The 26,286-nt window shown below is 39.5% G+C and overlaps 1 protein-coding gene across 1 annotated transcript; it reads right to left on the bottom strand.

The window, feature by feature from the left end:
- Positions 1-619: 619 nt before the first annotated feature.
- kdm4aa (lysine (K)-specific demethylase 4A, genome duplicate a) lies at positions 620-25,301 on the bottom strand. The gene is made up of 22 exons (XM_044360549.1): positions 25,192-25,301; positions 23,589-23,753; positions 23,312-23,487; positions 23,072-23,186; positions 22,683-22,876; positions 20,878-20,927; positions 20,433-20,536; positions 19,525-19,662; positions 18,649-18,881; positions 18,274-18,437; positions 14,448-14,848; positions 13,240-13,339; positions 12,807-12,991; positions 11,560-11,764; positions 10,071-10,147; positions 8,144-8,199; positions 7,882-7,990; positions 6,971-7,159; positions 6,644-6,814; positions 5,942-6,061; positions 4,665-4,757; positions 620-4,520 (listed from the first exon to the last, which is right to left on the bottom strand). Exons 2-22 carry the CDS (start codon positions 23,724-23,726, stop codon positions 4,380-4,382), a joined length of 3,159 nt encoding a protein of 1,052 aa, XP_044216484.1. The 5' UTR covers positions 23,727-23,753; positions 25,192-25,301; the 3' UTR covers positions 620-4,379.
- Between the last annotated feature and the right edge of the window lie 985 nt (positions 25,302-26,286).

The following is a 26,286-nucleotide window of genomic DNA, read 5'->3' as shown; positions in this document are numbered from 1 at the left end:
TTATTATCTCTACACACCTGACAGTACACATTTCAATCAAACTTTGACCAGGTCATGTAGGTTAAAAGTCTTTACTTTTCTAAAAATAGGGTCTGAAGACCCATGACAGAAGCCCTTCGATTGCACCACAGCCCGAAATGCACGGACGTGTGATTAATTAACCACAGAAACCTCTGTGGTTTCTGCAACAGTCTGCTGCTGGTTGCACAAAATTTAACCAGTAGATCTGGCTTGTGTAATTGTAACATAACTGAGGGGAAAATGGAAACTCAGGACAGCATACTTAATTACCATATCTAACGGCAGAATGTATGTTTATTACTGTTTATTAATGACTTATTATCGTTTATAACTGCAGACATAATGGTTTATTTAAAAGTAGGAAACGTGAGATTTTACTTCACTATTAATGATACAACTGGCAAGAGAGATTTTCCATAACCTGGTTTAGTGGCTGGTTATGGTTTAGTAGTTCACTTTGTAATTTATTTATGACTTCTGAACTATTTATTAGATACTTTATTAATCCCAAAGGGAAATTACAAGGCTGCTTTATTAGAAAGTGGTACCAATTAATATAAGTAAGAAGTGAGTACATGTGGAATGAAGACAGACAAAATAAAGCTGAAGCAAATTTCTTTACTGAAACAAACAAATGAATTTTACAAAATGCTTGAATGATAATCTGGAAGTTGAGTTATTTCTCTTCAGGAGGAGACAACAAGAACGGACAGCTCATCTCCTGTGTCAACAGGTAACATCTTAAAATAGACTACATGACATTTACACTTCACAGGTTTCTGTGAAAATACACATAGAACATGTTTTACAAAACAATGCAATAAAATAGAATAGAAAATCCCCCCTCCCCATGTACAACTCTTGATACTTTCTGAATGATAGAAATCCATTCTCCACTGGACTGATGAAAGCATGGTCTCAGAACTGGTAACAACTAACTATAGAACTAGCGTTCCTCTGTCTGCAGTCTCACACTACAACAAGAACAAGTTCACAGGCAAATGATGGACATTGAAGGCCACCTTGTCCTAGTAACAAGTGCAATGTGATCAATGAGCTTGGCCAAGAGGGAGGGGCGCACAATCCATAAGACATCTTAGAAATGTACATTTAACATTCTAAAACAGATTTTTAACAAATTAGCAATGGCAGCACCCAACTATTCAAATGTCCTTGCAAACTGGACTTAAATAAAAGTGCAATGCACAACTTTCAGTAGAAGAGTGAGGAAACAACTGAGTAGACAAAGGGCATTAAAAATCTGAATGGATTCTTTAAAATTCATCTCTATACTGTAGAAAAAATAGAACATACATCATCCACCTCAACCTCTGCAGCATTACTGCAGACTGTAGAGGTGACTTTCTCAAAGCATCTTAATAAATAGGCTGGTAAAAACAAGTCAACATGTAAAAGCTATATTCACTTCTACTAAATTAAATGGAAAGGAATGCAGTTCATGTTATTGTTAAACAGGAAGCATATTCAGTGGATTAAATGGTATTACTCCCACTTAAAGACATACTTCATCCATATATGGTCATCTTTGTAAAATTTGTAATATCCATGTAGCGTGGAATACTGAAAAAGTTTATATTCGCATTCCTTCTCAGAAAACGGACAATCTAATGTAACTGTTGACACAAAGAAGTTGTAAGGAGATTCTTTCAAACAACAGCGGGACAATAAAAGAATCAAAACATATTATGTAAAAACTTTGAAATGACTCATGGCAAGCTGCTGTATTCCACTCTGTCCCCCAAACACTATGCTAGAATATCAGTGGATGCAGATACACTGCATATTATCAGATGGATATCTGTGATGTATATAGCATAACACTGATATACTGGTATTAGTGTACATGCCAGCCAATAAGAAATATCAAAGATATGTTTGAGGTCATTTAGAACATTACAGTCTGTCCAGCAAAGAGCTCTGACAAGAAGATGTTACACTGTAAAACGTCAGTGTCGGCTCAATACATATCTTGGTCAAACTTTTGAAATAACAAATTTATGCATTATAGAATAATCTCAACTCAAAGGCCACTTGCTAGATTCCACAGAGCTTCAAACTGTGGTTGAAAGCCCAGAAAAAGTCATTTTTTTCTGACACCACTGATCCTAAGGTCAAGAATGAATTTCCAAGCTCAACCAATTCTTATCAAGTACAAAAAAGCTGTCAGTGAATATCTGGTCAGATTTGTAATCTTGTTTACTTATTGTGTGTTTTATGTTATTAATACTGTAGCACTTTGAGTTTCACTATGAATGAAAAGCAACCAAAAAGCAAACTTTAGACTGAAATTGAAGCAAAGAGCTTGGAACCCCTGCTTGAGTTTAACATTGGAGGACTTTTGCTTCTTTTGATAAATGAAAAAATGGTTTTATAGGAAACAAACAAAAAGAAAATGATAACCTAATAAGATAAATTCATATCATCTTTCAAGGCTTGGGGTGGTCTGTTTCAGTATTGGTAACAAAACTCAGGTATTGTACCTGCGCTAGTATGCCAAACAATACCCAACTCTACTCAAACATGTATTTTCATGTATTTCATGTACCTGGGCCAGAACACTCAACACTTGTGATGCTGCTTTTTTTTCCTGTTGTTAAAAAAGAACCTACTGTCAAGAAAAGGCTGTCATTTCCGTTTTTGTGAAGGATTGCCAGTACAAACATTCTGTGTGTCATTCCAGGCTATCAGAGTCAAGTAGCTGACCAACACAAACATTCTGGGTGAAGTATTCCTTTAATTAAAGGATAATACCAGTGCAATTTAGTTTTCTGATTTATGCCTATTAAAGAAGAATCTAAAGATTGTAGCAGAACGCGTGCTAAGAAAAATATGTGTGTCATTTAGTTTTGTGAGGACAATGGGAGTTTTAAGCATGTAAATAAAGCTGCTGAGTGGAAATGTCAGTGGTGAGGTTATCCAAGAGTTCTGCTACCTGAACCTTTCAGGCCCTTTTGGTTCCAGCTGTTGTTGATGTGTAAAGCTTCAGGCTTGGGTCAGGTTTGGTAATTTTCAAATGTGATTTATGATGAAATTTCTCTCTTACTTTTCCAATTGCATGCATTCACGTGTTGCAAAATAGATAGATGGGAAGAGGGAGCGAGACAGCGTGTAGCTAATTTAGTCAGACGAGCTAACAGTCAGTAATTTAGGACAAAAAAGTGAAATATAGTTTCAGGTTTTGGATCAGGTTTGGGTCTCACATTTGGCAGTACCAGTCAGCAATGCTGGATCACCAACTGGGCAAAGCTGTCAATGGCTCTGGGGCCCCAGTGACCCCCAAAACCCCAGGCTCACTGTTATCACTATGTTCATTTGATTACTTGCAAATTTGTCAGGGAATTTGCACCACTCAGTTACATCACAGGGTTGAGGTATATTCTTCTTATTCTTCTTCTATGTGCCAAGAGGGGCACCAAGAGTGTTTCCCCCCTAACTGCTTAATCTGACTGTTGTGGCAAGTTGGATTCAGTCGGGTCTTAAAGATGCAAGTACAGACCAGGATTGGCTTCAGTTTTCATCTAGTGCAGAACTCTAGTTTAGCCTCTTCAGAGTAGCCTGGCTGGTATACGGGGTAACAGTTTTGGTAAATATAGAACTTTATATTGTTAAATTAATAATTTGGGCAAAAACTTTGGGGTTGGAGATAAAAGGGACAAATGGAATGAAGACAATAAGATTAATTTAAGGAAATTAATTCAGTTATTTGAGGGCTCAATTTGAATTCACAAATCACCTCAAATATAAGAATACATATTAATCAAAAGGTTTCTCTTTGATAGCTGCGGGCTTTGTATCATAGGCACTAACGGCAACATGAAAATTAATAAAATGATGCTGATATTATCCTTTAAATCGAGGTAAACACTAGAGTGGCAGAGTTCATTGAAATGTTTAGTAAAGAGCTGTTCATTTAACATTACTGTAGATAATAGTTTTACACCTGCTTTCTTTCATTGGTGCCCTACAGTCAAAACGTGACTTTATTGTACAAATGCCATTTTTATATTGCTTCCTACTGTTATGTACTGCCAGGGCTGCACGTCAGCCTACTGCACTGTGGTGTGGAATCCTATGCAAAACTAAAATGAAAATACTGCTGTTTCCTTGATCGCAGTCAAACTAAGCAAACAGAATTCTATTGACTGTTAGATTGATCTGACTTATCAAAGATGGATGAATGAGACATAAAAAAATGAAAAACAGTCCAAAGCAGGTCCTGAAGGAAGTCATCTGGAGCTACACTCTCTCAGTGGCTAGCTGCTAAGTTAAGGTACAGTGAGCACAGTTCCAGTCTGTCAGTGCTGGTGGTGTGTGGGAGAGCAGACAGGGAGTGAGGGCTACTCCATGATGGCTCTGTAAATCACAGGCTCTATGTAGTCCCCCCTGTAACGCGAGTTGATCACTCTCTGTCTCTTTGACTCCTGGATGATCTCCTTCTCTTCAAAGATCCCATCAAATCTCATGTCTGACGCTTTAGACTGCAGAGACAAGCACAAGACTTCATGACAACATTGTCTTTTTAAAAGTCTCTCATGGCTTTTCACACAGTTTGTCTTTAACTGAACACATGGCTTAAGAAATGAGAGGGATAAAGAATCCATGCAGCTGTTGGTTGCACTCACCAGTCTGGATTTGACTCTCTTTGGGAGTTCCTCATCCAGAGTGTAGACATCATCTCTCTTGGCTGTTAGCTGCGAACCATCCTCAAATTCCACCTGCAGTCACAGAAGGATTAAGAGTGAGCAGCTGTGTTACTCATTAAAAGATTCTGCAGGAGAGCACATTCCAAAGACTGCAGGTTGGAATGTCTGGAGCCACATTCTCAAAACACTGTAAAGCTGAAAGTAGCTCCTAACTAGCTGAGTCAGGAGTCCTGTAGTCCTGTAGGACTCCTGCGTTTTTGGTCTAAGACTAATTCACTAAACATTTTATGGGACATGTGGTTTCAAACCCTTTTAGCCACAGCACCTCTTGAAATGAAATGTTTTATCATGGCACCCCAAGCCACCCAACCCCCAATATCACTGAAGTTATAATAGGGGTTAAGTTATAAGCTTATTGGTTCTAACAATTTCATAATATAATATAATATAATATAATATATTTAAGCTATATTTTATCAATATGAAGTGAAATAATATGGACTCATTCTCAATCACTCAGAATAAGAACCAACAGGTGCTGTTGCACATTTACAGATAACTTTGCTAAAAACAATGAATACAATTAAAAATGTTTATATGTTAAATGTATTTCTTTCATTTTCTTCAATTAAAATAAGCTTATATTTAAAATGTATGAGGGAAATTTTTTTTTAAAAATTGTTGCCTGCATTTTAATGGGACATGTGAGCTGTTGTTGACTGACAGATGTCTCTTGTCTTGTTTTCATGTTTACCAGCGATCAGAGAGCCACATAATACAAATATGAATTTCTGAACATGTGACACCACAGTGTATATGCATATGCACGGACAATGATACATATCCGTCTTCCACAAGCAGCCAAAACCTGTTGGTTAAGCCGTTAGCAGAGTAGTTTTGTCGTCGTCTTTGTGTTGAGATCTGAGATGTTTTTTGTCTTGAATCACTGCTCTGACACTCACTTTGTTTCTGACTGCTGACCGCTTACAAAACCACTGAGCCAGAAAGTGTTTTTCCCATAAGAAAATGGATCTGTACAATATTTTTGTCATCTTAAAGGTTCAGTTTTAGTGTAGTTCAAAAAACAAAAGCAATTCTTTTGGGAATGGACAAATGCAAAACAAAATATTCCCAGACAGATGGATAATTAATAAATGAAAGCTACTGACTGAGTGAAGTCAGCTTTCCCAATATAAATGAGTCTACTGTTCTATTAATCCTTAAATCAAAGCTGGCACAACAAACACAAGTCTTACCAGGTACATTTGGATGACATGAGCTGCCACAAACTTGGCCCCATACACCAGGCCATCTGTCCATCGCACCTGAACCACTTCACCCTGAGGTGGAGGTCCGAGCTGGGCGCAGTCCCGATTCTAACAGAGAACACACAGATTGTACATTTGAGCAAACTGACTGAAGGCGTTCATTTATACATCCTGGCATGTGTAGAACTTCTACATATTATGGATTAAAACATTTTGAAGGGCACATTGAAAACCTTTTCTCCTCTCATGCCAAGTCAAATATGAATATATATGATAACACTTCTTGTTATCGTTATGTTTGAGACACCCAACTTTATTTTTTTAACATATAACTTAATAATATCCTCAGTGGTGATTATCTGTACATGTCAAATTAAAGACAACAAAGTGGATGATTTAATAAAATATGAACTGTTTAGTTTATGGTACATGGCTGGAATAGATGGTCAAATCAAATATACAGCATCCAGACATGGCTGATATTATCTGTCTGTCGCCACAAAATCAGCCAGTACTGTACAGTTCAACAACAGCAATGTGAATATAAATGAACAATTTCTGTCATAATAAATTAAAAGGACATGATAAGAGGGTTAATGTACTTTAAAAGGAAAATTTCAGATTTTTTTTTTACTTGTTTTCATATATTTTTTTTAAATGACAAGTTTGTGATAAATTTGTGAAACCTACCACAATGTCTTCGGGGAAAAGATTGTCGCTGAAAGAGCCATCATCAAAGTTGACTTCATAGAAGGTCTCTTTGGACAGTTGCACCACGTCACACTGGTAGTAGCGGCCGTTCTTGTGCTTGCAGATCACCTTCTGTCCCACAGTCAGCTCATGCATGGCTGCTTTATTACGCTGTCGGAGGAGATATAGGTGACGTCGTGTCTATGACTTCAAGATGTTGACTGGAAACTGACTTTTGAGAACTTTTAATATATAACAGTACTGGACAATGCTTTTACTGTGCAGTGCATCTCTAGTTCACATGAAGTCCTTAAAGAAAAGCCTTACCTCAATCTGAGTGGGGCCTTTGTGTCGACAGCAGGTGACATGCACCACAAAGGGCCATTCGTCTGGCTGCATGAGGACTCCAGCAGCCTGGGCACAGGTGGGGTGGTAGGCAGTGGGACAGCGGCCGTGAGAGCATTGAACGCAGCAGCCCGACGCCTTCTTCATCCTCTTCTTACAGTAGTAACATTTCTGTTGGGGTTCAAAACAGCAGCCAGGGTGAAGCAAAGCTCACAAGGTACAGATGGAGCCTTTACATGTCAATGAAAACATCCTATTAGACAACTGGCCCATCACCATCACTATGCAGAGGGCTTTCATGCAGGCTGCAGCACTATTATACTACTATCTGACTGTGAACATTGATATGTTAAGTTAATACAAATGGACTGACCAAGAGTCCAAAATCCTAAACCCTATTTACTATCAAAGAAGACAAGGAAAACCAGAAAATATTCACATCTGAGCTGCTGGAACCAGAGTGTTTTGCGTTTTTGCTTTAATGATTAATTGATTATTAAAATTGTTGCAGATCAGTTTTCTGTTGGGTCAACACACTGGCAGAAACCCTGGGATGATATTGAGCATTTTGCTCAATGACAAGTCTGTTGGATGACTGAGTGCTTTTAGAAGCAGATTTTAGGTTTTAAACTGGCTGCTGTGCCAACTTGTTAGAGCTCATTTCCAAGCTGGACAACCCTGCTGACTGTATAGCCTGACTCTGAGAACAGTATACAGTACAATGTGTGCTTTGTCTGATGCCAACAGTATTTTATATCCCGACAGTAGTTTATCCTAAAATGTGGCTCTTTGCTGCAGTGTGTGTGTGAGTGCCTCAAGGTTAGATGTGATGCAATCATAACTAGCAGCCACCACATGTGCTCATTAGCTAATTCATAAAAGTGTGAACTCACCAGTTTAAATCTCTGCAAAGGGATTCCACTTAAATCCACAGGACTTCTTTCAGTGATGCTGACAAAGCGAGCCTCTAGCACAGCCACCGCACACAGCACATGTACCCACCTGCAACACACAAATAACACTGCATTGATTCTGAAAAACACAACTTTAAAGCCTCTTGATTTTAAAAACTAGGATAACGTATCATTATCAAAGGGCACATGTTCTAAACTAGTTAAATGTTCTTTTCAGAGGACTCAGGAAAAAAAAACCTACTTGTTGTTGTTGGCTTTCTGCAAGGCTCCACCCCTCAGCGAACACAAACAGCAGTTCTGCAAGAGAACATGTCATCAATTAACCGTCCAGACAAACATCCTTCAGAACTGAGGAGAAGAGATAAGGTTATCCAGGTTTCTGTCATGTCCAACACATAACCAGGACACGTGTAAATGCACACGTTGTAGCTTGTTAACTTCATCTGCATCGATGTTCAAAGCAGTGGCTACAACCACAGTATCTGAAACCTGTAAAGAGGCAGTGTTTGATTTAAAAATACTAACAATTATTAATAATGTCACTTTGGTTTATAAACTCTTGAATGATTACTGAGCTATGCCCGTCTCCTGGATCAAACAGTTGTATATGTGATCTATGGCTGTTGTGCAACACAATATAACAGTACAGGAACAGTAGCATCTGTAATGTTTAACTCCAGCGGTTCATAAATCTGCAGTAGAGCTGTCAATATGCCTCTATAATCCAATTTCATTCCTTATTATTTTTCATATTCAAATTCTATTTGAATTTTTAACCCTCAGATGTAGGCTTTTATTGATATGTACACTGTGTACACAGGCTTATTCATTGCCAATGCCACTATCAGCATGTGGTTGTTATATGTTCTGTCCATTAGAGGGCATTCCAACATTACCAATAAACAGCTGATAGCTTTCTTGCTAAGTCATAATTAAGCTTAGGCACAAAATGAATAACGTTAACTAAAATATAAATATTAAATAAGCTTTCATTGCACTGGATCATAGTAATTAAACTACACACTTAACTGAAATGTAAATAAATCCCTGTCAGTATGAGCTTATTTACATGAATATGTGATATGATATTTGGGTCAGGATGCACTGCAGCCAGAATGATCACATGACTAGGAGCTCTGTGTCCAAACTCCACACTGCATCACTCATCACTCAGGCTCAAGTCTGCTACTGTGGGCCTGCTTTTTCAAAACTTTTCCCTTTGTTGACCAAAATCCAACTTTCCACCCATCACTTCTTAAATAGTGAGTAGTGGTGATGTCCATGGGTGCATCGCTTTCTGCCATTTCTGATATTGTAACATTAGAGGTTAATGTTAGCACGTTGAATGTGAGATTGTGATTCAGACTTGGAAAACTTTATACATATTCAAATAGTCATTGCAGAATTTGATTGGTGTTGATTTTTTTTTACTATTCCATTTATATTCCATTCTCAAAATGTGTTCCAACAGCCCTAAACTGCAGTAACAGCAGACTACCAGATGCAGAGTTAACACTGGATGTCTGTTACCAGCAGCATCATGAGCAGCAGTAGCTGTTTCATTAACTTGTTGAGGATGTTGGTAATTCAGTCAACAACCCTGTTACAAAGCCAGCCTCTGTCATGGATGTGAGTCTGAGAAGAGGTTGAGTCCAGGTCGAACTGAAATGATCTCTCTTAAAGTACTGAGCTTAGTTTTTACTCAGAATGGTGCAGTTAAATGAAGCACTTCAGTCACTGTTTGGTCATCTGACTCCATACTGGCATATTGTACATGGAAGCCTCAGCATTCAAGCAGAGATATCTCAATGCCAAAGTGCTCACTGGAGCATCTCTCTGCACTGATTATCTGACTCATCATTCAAGACAAACCTTCAATGTAAAGAGGCACCACTACATCACGAGCACAAGCACAAAATGTGAGCTGTAGTGTTGAAAGGGGCAGAAAAACAATGACTAACCTGTTATTAGTTAGTAGTTGTTCATGTAATTGATTTCATATATTATGGGATATTTGATTTGTAAAGAAGAGATGTAGATCAGTAACTGTATAAATACACATTAGAGTTGACAACCATGAATGATTTTTGCTACTTAACTGCCTAGAAGGCTCAAATTAAACATCAACACGCCATGCTGGGGAAATCAACTGTGGTGTGTTCACTGACCTCCGTCATGGCGTTGGCCTTGCAGCGTGCACATTTCCACTCCTTGCTCACACTGGCTGGATCTACACCGTAACAGCCTGGAACATACAAACAAAAACACAGTCTGTGTCCCACATGCACACTACACACTCATTCTAAGCAGCTGTTCACAGTGGAAAGGTGACGAAACGTATGCAGACTACAATGCCCTTGATTTTTAAGTGTGCTGTTGATAGGCACTATTCTCCCTTAATGTTTAGTAATAGTGATGAAAGTAACAGTGGTTAATGGTGAAACAGCTCTAGAACATAAAAATAATGATTGAATTTCATGTGGTTGTATGCCAAACCTCTGTCATCAAATATTACTGTCTAATTCTAAAGAACAGTTCTGTGCTAATGACATGAGAAAATGAAAGAATTGAAAATAGAGACAATTAGAGCAGTATGAGGCTGGCAGGGTTATTGTCACACCTTGACTACACACATACAGGCTGTGTTACATACTGGATTTTCAACCAGTATTCTCAGTTCAAGCTAACACTGCTTGGTAAGAGGAAGCAGTGGTGGAAAGTAACTAAGTGCATTTATTCAAGTACTGTACTTCAGTACAATTTTGAGGTATTTGTACTTTACTTGATGTGATGCTACTTTGTACTTGCACTCCACTACATTTCAGAGGGAAATATTGTACTTTCTACTCCACTACATTTATTTGACAGTTTTAGTTACTTTTCAGATGCACATTTGACGAAATAGATAATATAACAAGCTTTTAAAATACAACACATTGTTAAAGATGAAACCAGTGGTTTCCAACCTTTTTGGCTTTTGACGTCTTACAAAAAGCAGTGTGTAGTCGGGGTCACATTTCACATGTCTATGAGTTGTTAACAGCTCCACCAAATAGTGATTTTTCCTTCTAAACTTCTCACATGCTTTCATTTCAATAAATGTTCAAATGATCCAATATTTCAGCAAAAATCAAAGATTAGAGAAAAAACTGAAAACAGATTTGTATATCAGATTTATCTGCTGACCCTTTGGAGGGGCCCGACCCCTAGGTTGGGAACCACTGGACTAAACTAGCTAACTGTATATAAAGTAGTGTAAACTAGCTCCACCTCCAGCAGCTACAACAGTAACATGCTGCTCTACCACTGATGCTTCACTATTAATAATCTAATGATGTCATATATAATAATATATCAGTCAGAGGGACCAAACCACTACTTTTACTGCAATACTTTAACTACATCAAGCTCATAATACTTATGTACTTTTACTGAAGTAGGATTTTTCATGCAGGACTTTTACTTGTAATGTAGTATTTTTATATTGCTGTATTAGTACTGTTGTAAAGGATCTGAGTACTTCTTCCACCATGGAGGACCAAACACATTGTGTGTTGTGTGAGTAAGATGTGTGTGTGTGTGTGTGTGTGTGTGTGTGTGTGTGTGTGTGTGTGTGTGTGTGTGTGTGTGTGTGTGTGTGTGTGTGTGTGTACTGACTGGTGTGGACCCGGACGCTGCACTGAGAGCAGGTGATGAGGAGGCTGGTTCCGTCTTCCTCCAGGTGAGGTGTGATAGGCTGCTCCTCACACTCTGAGTCCTCCTCTGTGGTGGTGGTGAAGCACATCTCTGGGATCAGAGGCTTGGTCCGCATCCGCCCGCCGGCTGCCATGACAGGACTGACTGCACTGTTTGCACATTCAGTCTGAGAACACACATATGAGGCTTACAACACTCTCTAGAGATGATCCATCAGAGACACAAACAAATGATATTCATTTAGGTTTAGGTTCACAATGTGATCATGCTCAAAGAATACTCACTGCTGGAAATACAACTCTATGGCACATGTGTCTAGATATCCTATTCTGAACCAGTTTACAAGACAGTTATGTCTATGAGACAGTTTGCTGCTCTCCGAGTTTTGAATTATAATTATTAATTGCTTGCACTCCACTCATCCAGGGAATATTCCTCCACAATCTCAGTTGCTACCTCTGGACATAGTGTCTGAGATACATAGATACAGATGCACTTAAATCCTTATTAGCCTGCTAGAAACATGATAATACAACTCTGTAATCATCATGCTGGATAAGATCCTAGATCTGAAGCACTGTAATTTAATCAGCCACTGTGGCAGTTACTGGAGGTGCACTTGATATACAAAAGTAACACAAGTGTGGGTATTGAGACAGATCCAATCTCAACTCAAGGTCCACTTGCTTGCCCCAGAGCTTTTAATTGTATCACACAGTCCTGATCAGTAGATTGAGTTTTATGTTCACATTTAAGATATGTCACAGATGACAGGAAACAAGGAGGGAAGAATATCCTCATATTTCTGTTCATGTTAAATCCAAGCGGCTCATTCAGATCAGCCAAAGCTGCTCAGTAATGCTGAAACAACATCCAATATAGCATCACAACTGTATAAAAGACTGTTCAGGGGACCAGGACAGATGGGATGAATATGATAAGCTATACTATGAATATGAAAGACACTTCAGTGTCTAAATACAGTAACTTGACATTGACAGTTAGCAGTAGATTGATCTGATTATCAGGCCATGGACAATCTAAATGAGCTGTGCTGATGAATTATTATTATTTTTGACATCCCTTAAACATATATTTAAATGTCCATAATATGTTTAACTTTACATTCTGTAATTCATAAATGTATGAGTAGGAGTATGTGTCTGTAGTAGTGGGGGAATGACTGGTGGGTGGAGTGTGCTGTGTACCTGCTGGTATGTGTGGAACAGCATGCAGATGGAGCAGTATGGAGGTTTGGAGCCCATGCGCTGGTTGTACTCTCTCTCTTTCTTCATGTTTGGAGGTCTGCTCTGCCACAGGTGAGCAAGAGGTTTGGCCCAGCCCTCCCCTTCCAGACCGCCCTCCTCTACTGGGGGGGCCTCCTCTGGGGCCTCTGAGACACAAAAAAACCCACAAACGTTAACACACAACTACAGATTAAATAAACACATAAATAGACCTTATTGTAAGCATTTTCAACACATCGTCAGCATATATATTTTTATATCTTTTTAGTAATCTACTTCCTTCACAGATTTAATTAACATATGTTACTCTTTGCCCTGGTTTCACTGATGGAAAACATTTTGCAGTCTGCTCCTGGAAATACAGCACTGAAAGACAAATGTTGATGTGGCAGACCTTCATCACTCATGCCGTCCTTTATGAGCGGGTGGTGGCCCGGCAGCTGTCCCAGATCACTCTCTAGCTCTCCATCTCCAGTCAGCTCTTCTGCCCCCTGCTGGACAGAAACACCTCCTGTCAGGCTGCACACCAGCTTATCAACAGACCATACTGGTGGTTCTGCATGTTTTAGCCCATTAATGACAAGTATTCTTCACATTACTGCCAACCATTATTAAGAGTAAACTTCCTTCCAGGCAGCAGTTCTGTTCAGTATTCTGTAAGTGAACTTGCAGCTGGTAGCTAATTCATTACAGTGTTTCTGCTGTGTCTCCAGGCACCCAGAACTCTTCCTGTTGTTGTGTTTAAGGATGTTTGAGTCATTTGAGTTGAGAGCTGCCAGTTGAGAGACACCAAACAAAAAATCTACTTTTATCTTTTTCACTGCAAGTGGTTGCTTATTTTTTGTGTCATGCATTTAACAGCTTATCAATGTAATGCTTCCAACTTATGACTGTTAGTTCTTGGACATCAAGGCCTGTTTTTGTCTTAGAATCTCTCCTAGGAGTCCTAGAAGTTCATCTAGGACTAAAATCAGTCCTATCTCACAGAGATATTGATGAAGCTTCCTACACTGAACTTCAAGGAGGAAGCATTACTCCTGGGAGAGAGTTGCTATTTATAACATCCTCAGCCACAAAGTAGAAATTATGATGTCATGTCTCTAAATACAGAAAAGAGCACTACTTCACTACTTTCATGTGTAGGCTTCATTGTACAGCTAAATATCAGACTATATGTGATTAATCTATCTAGATGATCAATTCCAAAATAATAAATACCTTAAATCTCATAATGACATTTACCAGTACGCCATTTGCATAGTAGGCTTAAGTAAACATTGCCAAGAACCTGCATCTCATACAATATATGTATATGAATTAAAATACTTAACAAGTAGATTTTTTTTTCCTTGATGCATTTGTGTGAGACACTTGATAAATCCTTGAATGCACCACCAAGCCAAAAACTACATACAGGCAGTGAATTGCTCACTGTGATGGATTCAAGTCTGTGCAGGTTGGTACTAGACCAACCACTGGACAGAAGGAATCAATCTAACAACATACATTTTAGAACAGAACAGAGTAGGGCAAAGTTTAGAAAATGTATAGTTGAGTTAGTTATTGTGCAAACGAGCATGTGTAACATCTGTAACCACTTACTGCTTTGCTGACATGTCTGATGACTTTCTCTATCTCGTTGTCACTGCCATCAGTCTTCTTCTCTTCTTTGGGTGGGGCTTCTCCCTCTCCGTAGTCTCCTTTGGCGTAGCTGTGGACATGCAGGACATCAGCAGGGCTCAGCGTCCTGTGAAACAGTTTGTGTGCTGGGCTGCAGCTGCTGCCCAGCTCGGGCTCCTCACTGCCGCCCACCTCCTCAGAGCACGGAGCTACCACCTGACTTTCAGCAGGCTCAGGAGGGCCTGCTGCCGACACGCCATTCTTCTCTTTTTTTGACGGGCTTCGTCTGTTTGATGTTTTCTTAGCGTTGGCTTTGGACTGAGATTTAGACTGCGGCTTGGCGTCCTTCTCCTTCTTAGGCTCTGGTTTGACTTTCACTGTGTCTGAAATAATAAGGCAGTAGTAAATGATTGTTTCAGCTACTCATATTTCACATCATTCAGAAATATTACTGTGATTGAAAGACATTTTCAGCTAAAAGGAAATAATGGTACGCAGTAATGATCCAAAGAAAAACATTTTTTCAATGGCGTTGTGGCAGTGCAACAACCAGCATAAGAAGCTCTCTGACAGTTTGATATTTTCCTGACCCCAAAATTCTCTTTCCTCATTTAGTGTTGAGCCCAGAGCCCAGGTGGCAGGAGAGGCACAAACAGGTGGGAAGTTCATTCAAATAAGGCAGCACAGTGTGACATTCATTGCAGTGCAAATGCTGCTGTCACATCAGTTACAATGTGATCATTTATGACATGAGATACAGTAGAACCGATGACTGAAATAGTTCCTGTTATAGTTCTTCTTTCTTTCATTTATTGATATCATGCTTCATGGTGATTGGCTCAGCTATGACATCAGTAATGTGACTGGCTGAGAGTGTACAGACACATCACTGGTTCTTGCATCCAAGACCTACCACCCTTGTGCTTCTCATTGCACTTGCATGATTAAAATAAGGCACACGTGTTAATTTTCAGAGTAAATGACTCAGAAATGCCATGAATTGGTCTACATGTGAGTGGTACTGTACATGTTTTAGGACAGCTTTAATAAAAGAAACATTTGAAACAATTTGATGGTGTTCCAGGTATGTAAGAACCATGTTGATGGGACATTCTGGGCCTTAGTTAATATAGTATATATTCAGACAAGATGGCATCACAGATGGTAGCCATGATATTTTGCTCCTGTGTTTTTGTTTATTTCTATTGTATATAGTGTTCTTAATAAGATCACCTTTATAAGAGACAAACTCATAAACATTGGTCTTTGTATTCCTCACATCAAACTGGATTTTTCTTTTTCCCCAGGCTGTTTGAACATTCTTGTCACAGGCGGAGCCGCAGTCCTGGCCATGAGATGCACGAGGACCCAGGGAAAGTGCTCCAGAGCACTTGTGCGACTTCGCCAATATGGATCACACACACACACACCTCTCCCGAGCATATTCCTCACAAATTTGCATTCCCTTTACAACAAAGTTGACGAACTGGAACTGCTCTGCGAATCTGGGAAGGACTCTCGGCTGCTTTCTGTTTCACTGAGACCTGGTTGTGTGAGTCTGCCCCTGACAGCGCGCTGCAGCTGGATGGATTACAACTCCACAGAGCAGACCGCCACTCAAGAGGCAACCAGGAAAACCAACAGAGGGGGAATATGTTTTTATCCACCATGGATGGGCCAACAATGTCATGATACTGTTAAAATACTGCTCTCCTGAATTAGAATCATCTTTCAAAAACTATAAAAATTTCACTCACCGAACAAATGAATGCAATGGAAAAACTTTCCAGACTCCATGGTTATTGTTATAAGAGACTCTGACTACGCCAAATTCAACTGTGAGCCCCCTAAATGTGCTTAGGGAATGTGCTGACGAGCTAGCAGATGTTCTAACAGACATCTTTAACATCTCTCTGAGTCAAGCCATTATCCCCAGATGCTTAAAAATCACCACAATAATCCCAGTAGCAAAGAAATCACTTGTGGCCTGTTTGAACGATTACCGTCCCACTGCCCTGACCTCCATAGTGATGAAATACTTTGAACAGCTTATCAAGGCACACATCACACACAGCCTCCAAACATCACTGGATCCATTCCAATTTGCTTATCTCCCTAACCGATCTACGGAGGATGCAATATCTTCCACACTGCACACAGTACTCACCTGAACAACAAAGACACCTACGCTAGAATGCTGTACGTTGATTTTAGTTCAGCGTTCAATACTATTCTCCCACAGAGACTAGTGGAGAAACTTTCTCCGCTCGGCTTCAATACCTCCAACTGTCGCTGGATTCTGGATTTCCTGACCGAGAGACCACAGTCAGTTCATGTTGGGGACAGAATCTCAGACTCCATCATGCTGAGCACTGGAACCCCCCAAGGCTGTGTGCTCAGCCCATTACCGTTTACATTGCTGACACATGACTGTCAGGCCAGATTCAGGGGACAACAGATCATCAAACTTGCGGATGACACCACAGTGGTGGGGCTCATCAGCAGAAATGATGACACATTGTACAGGGAGGAGGTCAAACACCTTGTGGGCTGATGTATGGACAATAATCTAGTGCTCAATGTCGACAAGACCATGGAGATGCTTGTCAACTTCAGAAAGTCACAGTCTAAGCACACACCCCTCAGCATCAGTGTTGCAACATCGAGTTCCTTGGAGTGCACACCTTGGACAGACTCACCTGGTCAATGTTAATCCATTATTTCCTGTGGTGGGAGGGACAGACAAAAGCCCCATCAGGCCAAAAAAAATTTTTTTAATGCCAAAATTAACGCCAAATATCCATTCATTCAGAAATCAATAGCGTTTGGGAGTCTCTGTGCAACGCTGTTAGGTACATGAGTCAACCTCTGTGTCGTTGCCTGGGAAACTATTGGTAGCGTAACTCCATTAAGGAATTGCGTAGTTTGCGTAGCGAGTGAAAAAGAGCGAGCGGCAGAGAGGTGATGGTGAATGTGAGCGGAGCAGAGGAAAAGGTTAGTAGGAAGTTGTCAGTCTGGCAGTAGATGTACAGTACAGACTACAGTGTGTCAGTTAATAAATGCTAAAAAGTCACGTCTGTTGTTTCTGGATGTGCTGGAAAAGTGAAGGGGGTTAGCTCCAAAGTTAGTTGGTTCACTGTGACATCATGTCCCATTACATTTACACAACCATCATTGGTCTGATCCAGGATGAGGACGAGTCTGCGTACAGACAGGAAGTGGCGCGGCTAACATCCAAGAGCAGCCATAACAGCTGGGAGCTAAACACCCTCCAGACAGTGGAGTTGATAATAGACTTCAAGAGAACCCCACACCCCTCCCTCCAACCACCATCAACACCACCACAGTCACGCACCGAGGACATCAACATAAGCTGCATAACCAAGAAGGCCCAACAGAGGATGTTCTTCCTGAGGCAGCTGAAGAAGCTCAACCTACTGCAGTGTTGATCCAGTTCTACACCGCCATCATTGAGTCCATCCTCTCATCACCCATCACTGTCAGCAGGAAATACTGAGTTTGCATCAACAATAACCTAATGCAGCTCTAATACTGCTGAAAGTGGTCAATAAAATAAGGCTGATATCTGAAAGTATGGACAGACATGAAGAAGTGAAATTAAACTCTAAACCAGAGAGATTCAGTGAGAACCTACAAAAATAGTGAGAGCTGAACTTGAGCTCAGTGCATGACACAGCTGTTTTTTGGAGATGGTCTCACAGAAACACATGTGCATGATTACAACAGGGTGTATTGTACCTGTCTAAACAGCCAGTATGTGTTCCTACATATATGAACTGTGTGGTACCTTTATCTGGCTTCACAGGGACTTTAGTTGGAGACTCTGTGCGGGTCAACTTGGCCTTCTTTGGCTCCACCTCCTCTGTCTCCTTCATGGTCAGGTCAGGTTTGACATCTTCAGAGGCTTCAACAGATTGAAGCTGACGCTTTGTCCCAGTCTGAGGCTTTGGGCTGATGCATGGGGGACATTAGTGAAGACATGTCCAACAAGACTCAAAGGGAAACCAGACTAGTGACAGCAAAGCATCAATGCAGTGAGTGAGGGTGTTATTTAATTTGTTCTAATTTATGATTCAAATACCCATTTAACTGCTATGAAAATATCATATGTGAATTCTTTAAATTAAGCTTTCATCAAAGAAAATTGTATATAATTCTAGACCTTCTGTCCTCCTGGACAGGGGTTGGGGGCTCCTCCGATCCAGTTTCAGTGGGACTCTCTTTTGAAGGCTCGGTCTTGTCTTCTTTCAAAAGCCCAGCAGCCTCTGGTGTGGGCTTGGAGTGGTCGATAGGAGCGTTGTCCTTTCCTGCCTTCCACAGCTTGTAGCGGTCAGGCTGAAACTTGCGTACAAACACATCCATGGAGATCTTCACCATGTCCTGACGGCACGAACACTGAAAGGAAAACAGAGATGAACATTTTAGTCCTAGTTTGAACCAAACAGGACAGAGCAGTACAAAACAAAGCTTGAGGAACAGTTGAATTCATTATTGGCTTGATAATATTCTCTAGAGTAATTCAGATATTCTGGCTTGTTAGCAGCAGGACAAAAGAATGGAAATGAAATGTTGGTTCTGAGCAAGACATCTTGATAACTTATGACCAAATTTCCTCTGTGTATTTCCCAAGAAGATAATCTCTAAGAATTTCTGTGGCCTCTGACCTTCCCTACAGAGCCACCATCAGGTTGAAATTTACACTTCAACACATGTAATGTCAAAATATCATTGGCCAGTTCATTCATGGTCTTCAGAGGATGAAGCCTTTCAAATCTATACGCTCAATAGGTTTTCCTCTTATGCCCCTCACAAGACTAGGTGAATCAAACCACAGGTATAATAGAGACTTAAGCATTGTTTTGGTAATTATTGCTCAGTACTTGCAAGCTAGGTGTGTTAACTTCACTAAATAATATCACATCATGAGCCACAATATCTAAGCCGTTTGAAATTTTGTTGCAAAGATGCATCTGGAGCTTTTCCAAGTGATCTCCATCAGCTTAATATTAATATATAGTTCAAGTGATGCTTTGTATACCAGTGTTGCCTGTTTGCCGTAATCAATCCACCGCTGGGTGGCAAAGTTGGTGGACTCAGCACAGTTGAAGCCATGGTTAAAACCAGCATGATAGCCAAATGGGAATGTCACGATGAACTGCCCAGCCTCCTGAGTGACCTGAATAATAAAACAACACATAGAATACAGTTTTATACTACAGTTACAGCAGATTCTCCATTAAAAGTCAGTTGACAAATGTACTCTAATAGTTCACATGGTGAATTCAGAATGATGTACATTTCTATAGCACTGACTTCATCAGTACAAGTCATGTCATAGTCACCACTCTGCTGAGAACACTTTCTCTTTTTAACAGAAATACTAGTATCAAACTCTACTTCCAGTCGCTTCCACTTTCTTGTGTTTTTTTTTAATCTGCATTAAGCTCTTGTCAATAAACTCAAAACTTCCTGCAGATTTTTCATAAAATACCTACCAGGAATGGGAAGGATTGTTCCCTCTGAGCAACTCAAAGGATTTTAATACGTGTTTAATGTGCGCAGGAGAATTTCATAGACAACAGCTTAACACCAAATGAAAAGACTGGTGAAGAGACTAATTACTGAGTGAGAACAATATTTGTTTTAAAGAAGAGAAACCCATGGCTGCTGCTCTGAGTAGTGAGTATGACATAATTGATTGTACTGATGGAAAACAGGGAGGCTTCCTACTAAAATATGATCAAATATACTAAAGGCCTGTTTCTAATATAAACCTGTTTCAAATAAAGGCCTGGGTTAAATGCCTGGGCTGAAATGAATAAATCATCATCATTATCAATATGTAATCCTTCTAATGATTTTCCTGTTTGTTACAGCCTTTGTTGTCACATGTTTCTTATTTCTCCACAATGTCATGATGTCAACTTTTAGTGAATGAAAGGTCACCTTCTCAAACGGTATGCCGTATTTCTTCAGGATAGAGGGTGAAATCAAAGTCATCTTGTGGCGCAGGAAGGCTTCACAGCTCTGAGCATTCCCTGGAAAAAAACCTGGAAACACAGACATCCACATCAGTGCAGATAATCCTCTCTGGTTGTCTGTATTTACTAAGATATTTAGAGGTTAAACTAGTAAATGGGATGTGTTAACATTGTGATGGTCTCTGAGGTACTTTCCATGTAGTACAGAGCTTCACTGAGAGCAACTTGACTTCCTCTTTAAAACCACTGCGCATGACCCAAAGGTCAAAATTAGAGTGGCGTGAATGGTCAATTTCATATACATTTCAGGACAAACATGGAAACATTTCCTGGTTAAAGAGATGAGTGCCTGTTGTAGACATGTAACATTAAAATCCATCTATGGAACTCTGTAAGAACCCATCACATACCCTTGGCAAGTCGTTCAAGTCTTTTCCCATGCTCAGGGGGGACGACATACCTGAGGGGCAAAAAAAGTGCAAATATATTAAATAAGATGACAGCTATGAAAAAGGCAGCAGAGTGAGGATTGTATCCCAACACTATGAACACATAGTGCATTCCAACACTTTTAAAATGAACAATATCTGCGTATTTGTAGATTCTGGATTTTGAATGAGGGAGAAGCAGGAGATGTAATTTTAAAGATTTCATCGTGGTAATTATACTTTTTTTGTGGAAAAACCATATCAAACACGTTATTGTTCCAAGCTGAGTATTATTATATGTCTTAATACATGTCTAGAGGGGATCATTTGATGCTGCTTATACAGTCATTTGTTGTATTTGATAAGCACAGACTATACGACCACACAGCCTTAAAGTAACCAGAGAGGATGCAGTCTCCACAAAGAGTACACATCACATTCTTCAAAGCAATTTGACTAAATGAGTGTGCATTACAACCTGTGCACCCACTGAATGATGTGTAGATGTATTTTACAGTGAAGACAAAAGGATTTATTAACAAGAACTATTTTCAAACAGAGATCAATAGGTGAAATACGCTAGCACTGGTTTGAAAAACACAGAAACTAGAAGGTCCACTTTCTGGCGTTTCTTTTTTTTTTTTTTTTTTTAACCACATTTCAGTTGTTGTCATGGAGACAACTGACATGATTAGAAAAGCTAGAAAGTCAACCTGTTTTTTTATTCAACTACTATTCCAAAGCTTCAGAATGAACTTTCATGCAAATAAATGTTCTGTGCATCTGAGCACACCAGACTTATTAACAGCTTTTTGTGTTTCTGTGAAACTAGAATGAAAGATGATTTACATGGCAGTATTTTGACTATTTGAATGATGCTATACATCATTGAGCAAATTTGCAATGTCGTGTTTCAGTTTTATTCTAGTCTAGTGGTTTACAGCCGAGGCAGGCCATCTTAGATATAAAGAGTGGTGGAAGAAGTATTCCTTTATTTCAGTAAAAGTAGAACAGAAATACTCCATTACAAACAATGAAAGCCCTGAATTCAAAATGTTACTTCAGTAAAAGTAGGGAAGTATTATCAGATAAATCTACCTAAATTTAAAAAAAAAATAAAAGTGCTCATTGTGCAGAAGAGTCCCTTTCAGAATGTTACATCATTAATATTATCATTACTAATGCATTATCATGTACAGCAATGTGATGTATTGTAGTGTGTTGTAGTTGGTCATGGAGGAGCCAATTTTTTACTATTTTCTACAATGTTATAAGCCGATTATAATTTTGTATGTAAAATCTTAATTTGCAAAGTAAACAGTAATTCCAGCTGCCAGTGTAGCTGTAGTGCAGTAAAAAGTAGTATATTACTTTAGGAAACATAGTGGAGTACAAGTACAAAGCAGCAAAAAATAATTGACTAAAGAGTTCCCACAGAGTGTGCAACTCTTTTTATGTGGAGTTTCAAAGTTGAGTCTTTTAACTAACTGGCTCAGGTAGCATTCCAGATTTCCCAGGGTGGGAGGATTAGCATGTCCATATCCGCATGTTGTCATCATATCACAATATCAGTGAATCACTGTTGGACCATGTGAGATGTTACTGATTAACACTTGGTCTGCATTTAAGGTCAGCCAGAATCACTGACTTTTTTCTTATGTTTGTACATTAAGGTCATTGGTAATAGAAATCTTAAAACATGATACTGCTAATGCAGTGCAGCAGTGACAGGTTGAAAAGCAGTGTGTGACACTGTGACATGTGTGAAGCTCTGTTAGTGACTGTACCAGGACTTCGGTTCTCCAAAGTGAAGGTAGTTGATGCTGTACAGATCCATGTCCTCAGTGTGCCATGCGAAGGCACTCTTCCACATCCCAAAGTAGAGGTATGGTGTGTTGACTCCTTTGATCTTAATCCCGCTCTCATTCTCCACAGTATCCAGAATGGTGTTGAGATGGCCAATGTTCCACTCAGTCACATCCTGTGAAGAAGGAATTTAACAGAGGTTAGAGGATGACACGGATGAAAAATTGCTACATGTGACACCTTTAACTGACCTGGAAAAGAAAGTACTAGAAATAGTTGGTGTGTGAGTATTATATTGAAAGGTTTGTTTTAACACAATGAATAGATGTAAGTTCCAGGTGGTGGCATTATCCAGTCTATTACCACTCACTGGATCATAGAGGGTTCCACTGACATCAGCTCCATAAAGGGGAGGGTTGAAGGTCAGGTTCTTCCAGAACTTCCTCTCCAGCTCCTCAAAATCCACATATCGGGGATTACAGAACCTGCCATGAGAAATGGTTTTGGGATATTCAGAGAAAACCATTTGAAGTCCTATGAAGGAGCTTGTTTAGTAATCACAGTGATGGTCTTATAGAAATCACTTATCAGTTTGACTATGTAAACTTACTTGTCCATGTTGGAGGTCTTGCGGAACTCATGGACGGTCATTGGCTTCTTCTGGATGTTGTACTGTGTGAAGAGGCCTGACTGGCCGGTCACCACCTGCTGAATGGGAGCAGGAATCACCAGGTCATCTATATCATCGTATGTCCGCCTGGGTTTCCAGCCTTTAGGTGGAATAACCTGCAAGAGAAGAACAGAACAGAAACAGAGGGATGCTGAGATTTCTCAGGTTCTGTGTAGATTAATACACAGTTTCTCATAGATTATATAATACTACTTACTTTTGCCATTCCAGCTTTGTGTGCTCCTTGTGACTCCATATAGGCAATGTATCGGCTGAAGTCCTTGAACTCCTCTTTGGACGGGGTGAACGTCATTATCCTTGAGCCCACACTTTGGGCTGGCGTGTCTGTGGTCATCTTGGGACTGTTACTATGACCTCGACTCTGATTGGTAGAAAAACATGGAATTAACCATAAAAACATTGAGTTTACATACAGTATACGGCTGCAACTAACACAACAAATCTTTTCATTTTTTTGTCTATTAATTGATTATTGACCATTTAAGCCAAAACCCAAAGTTATTTAGTTTACTATCATATATGACAATGAAAATTGTCAAATGGTCATATTTGAGGAGCTGGAACCATCATTTTGTTTGGCATTTTTGCTTGAAAAATTACTAAAATTTAATGGATTACCAAAGTAGTTGCTGATCAACTAATCAATTACTGTAGTAATAGTTGCTGCTCTCAATACATGTCTGACAGCAACATATTTGACTGTGTCTGATGCACTTTAAAACAGTTTAAGCCTCTAACCCAATCTGCCCCCATTCTCTGTGCTTAGAAATAGTACTAAATATCATAGAAACTGCCTTAATGCTATTATTCTATTTGTGAAAACAGAAAAAGGGCAATTTTACTGCTTTTTCTCCATCAAGAATACATCTAACTCAAAACCCACAATATCTAGACTTAGCCAAACCTGTATGTGGTTAACATGTAGATTTTGGTCTGTTTAAAACTCCATTTCAGATTTGTGAAACCTTTATTCTATTTGTGAAAACAGAAAAACACAAGATGGTTAGCATAACTTTCCCCTTAGCTTTCGATTCAGACGCTAACTTCAACGTTGTGTCTCAAGCATAACTTCTCTACCTCAAAAAACTGAGGTCAGTATTTTTTTTGCATCCATTCAAGTTCCCTCCGTAGGCTACGGAGGTATAACATACTTGCTATAAATGCTATAAACTTATTTATCTCGTGAACCTCCAATGTGACTAACGCTATGTTAGTTATGTGATGTGCTTTATAAGGATCTTTTCGTGTGCAGTTAACCAACCGAGCTGATGCTCAACTTTGAGATAACAGTCAACATACTTCAAACTCCGGCTTTACGGACTTCACCAGCAAAACCCTTAAGACGTAGGGGTCCGCCCACTGGTAACTGTGAATGGATACTTTCCCGATTGATTCTGATTCTCAGTCTGTGATTGGATGAAAACCATGTCTGTTAGAAACCGTGGCCCACTGACAGCGCTGCTCCTCGGAAAAATATTGAGCTAGTCCACTAGCTAACATGCTAAGTGCAAGATAGCTTGTTCTGCAACTCACGTATTAAAAGTGTAGAGAACAAAAAAACAAACCACTGCCATATTATGACGTAAACAGCAAGTAACCTGCATTTACACACAATGCGAGTCGCAGTGTCAAACCGGAGAACTAACGTTACTGAGTGAAAGCAGAAGCGGACTGAGCTCTGACAGCTGCCCCGCTCTCTGCTAGCATTCTAGCAAACACGGCTTGTTGCTGACCGTCAGTTTCTTTACTTCTACTTTAATACAAACGATCTCATTCTAAAGTGTCTAACATTAACTTACACACGCTGAAATGTAGACGAGTTGTTTTTTCTCAGGTCACAGGTAGTAGAGTAGAAATACAGACATCATCAGTCCGGGTAGAAAAGACAGTCCTCCATTATTCCAGTGACGCATGCTCAGTCTGTGTTTGTTTACATGGAGCTGAGGGGGCGGGGTTTCCGTAGTCTCCCAGCCAATCACAACGCCCTCTTTTCCAGACCATGCTTCAGAGGTGTTTTAATTGCTGAGGGGTTTACTGATAATCGATGCTGGACCAGTGCATCCCAACGTGTCAGAGATCAAAAGGCACTCTTGGGGAGAAATTCTGATATGATATATTTCTGTATATAAAGTTCCATAGTCAAATTATATATGTACGTACAACGCTATATGATATTAATATATGCATAGTAATTTAAATCAGTATGCAGACCTGCAGTTGTTAAATCTGATTTTAATCAAGCTATTTTCCAAGTATAGACTGCATTAAAAAGATCAACCTTCTGATGATCCCTGTGTGGAACACAACGGACAAAGACAGCCAGAGACATGCAAGCATGGACTGTCATCAGTGCACAGCTGACCATTAGCTTTAAGAAATCACACATATTCCCTGCCAAAAAGGTGTGACTAATCCTTATTTTACGGTGGAAATATCAACCTTAGTTCCCAGAGAAATATCTGCCTACTGTAACAGAAGTATATACACAGAGTGGTGAAAAGTGAAAGGAAAAACCTGCATAAATGAGTGGAGAGACTCACTGGTCTCACTGAATGGTTTGATGAGGATGAAAATGATGATGTGCCAGGAAAAAAAACTAAACTCAAAACAGTCAAATTTAAAGAAATCTAAATTTCTAAAAATCTCAAAATGGGTATTATTATAAAAGCTCAACGAGGGTATTATTCATGTTTAGAATCACAGATTCGTTATTAAGGATAAGATACCACTCCAACCCCAAGATCATTGTTTTAGGAGAAGAAGTCTGTAATACTTTGATTTGTCAATGCACTCTTTTGCATGTGAATTAAAGTTAACCATACCTTATTAAGAACTAATAGAAAAATTGAAAATATAACAGCACTAGTGGTGGAATGATACTAAGTACATTTAGT

Source organism: Thunnus albacares, chromosome 9 (genome assembly GCF_914725855.1).
Source record: "Thunnus albacares chromosome 9, fThuAlb1.1, whole genome shotgun sequence".
Classification (NCBI taxonomy): Eukaryota; Metazoa; Chordata; class Actinopteri; order Scombriformes; family Scombridae; genus Thunnus; species Thunnus albacares.
Note: the sequence above shows the minus strand (reverse complement) of the source record. Positions and strands in the feature narration are given on the sequence as shown.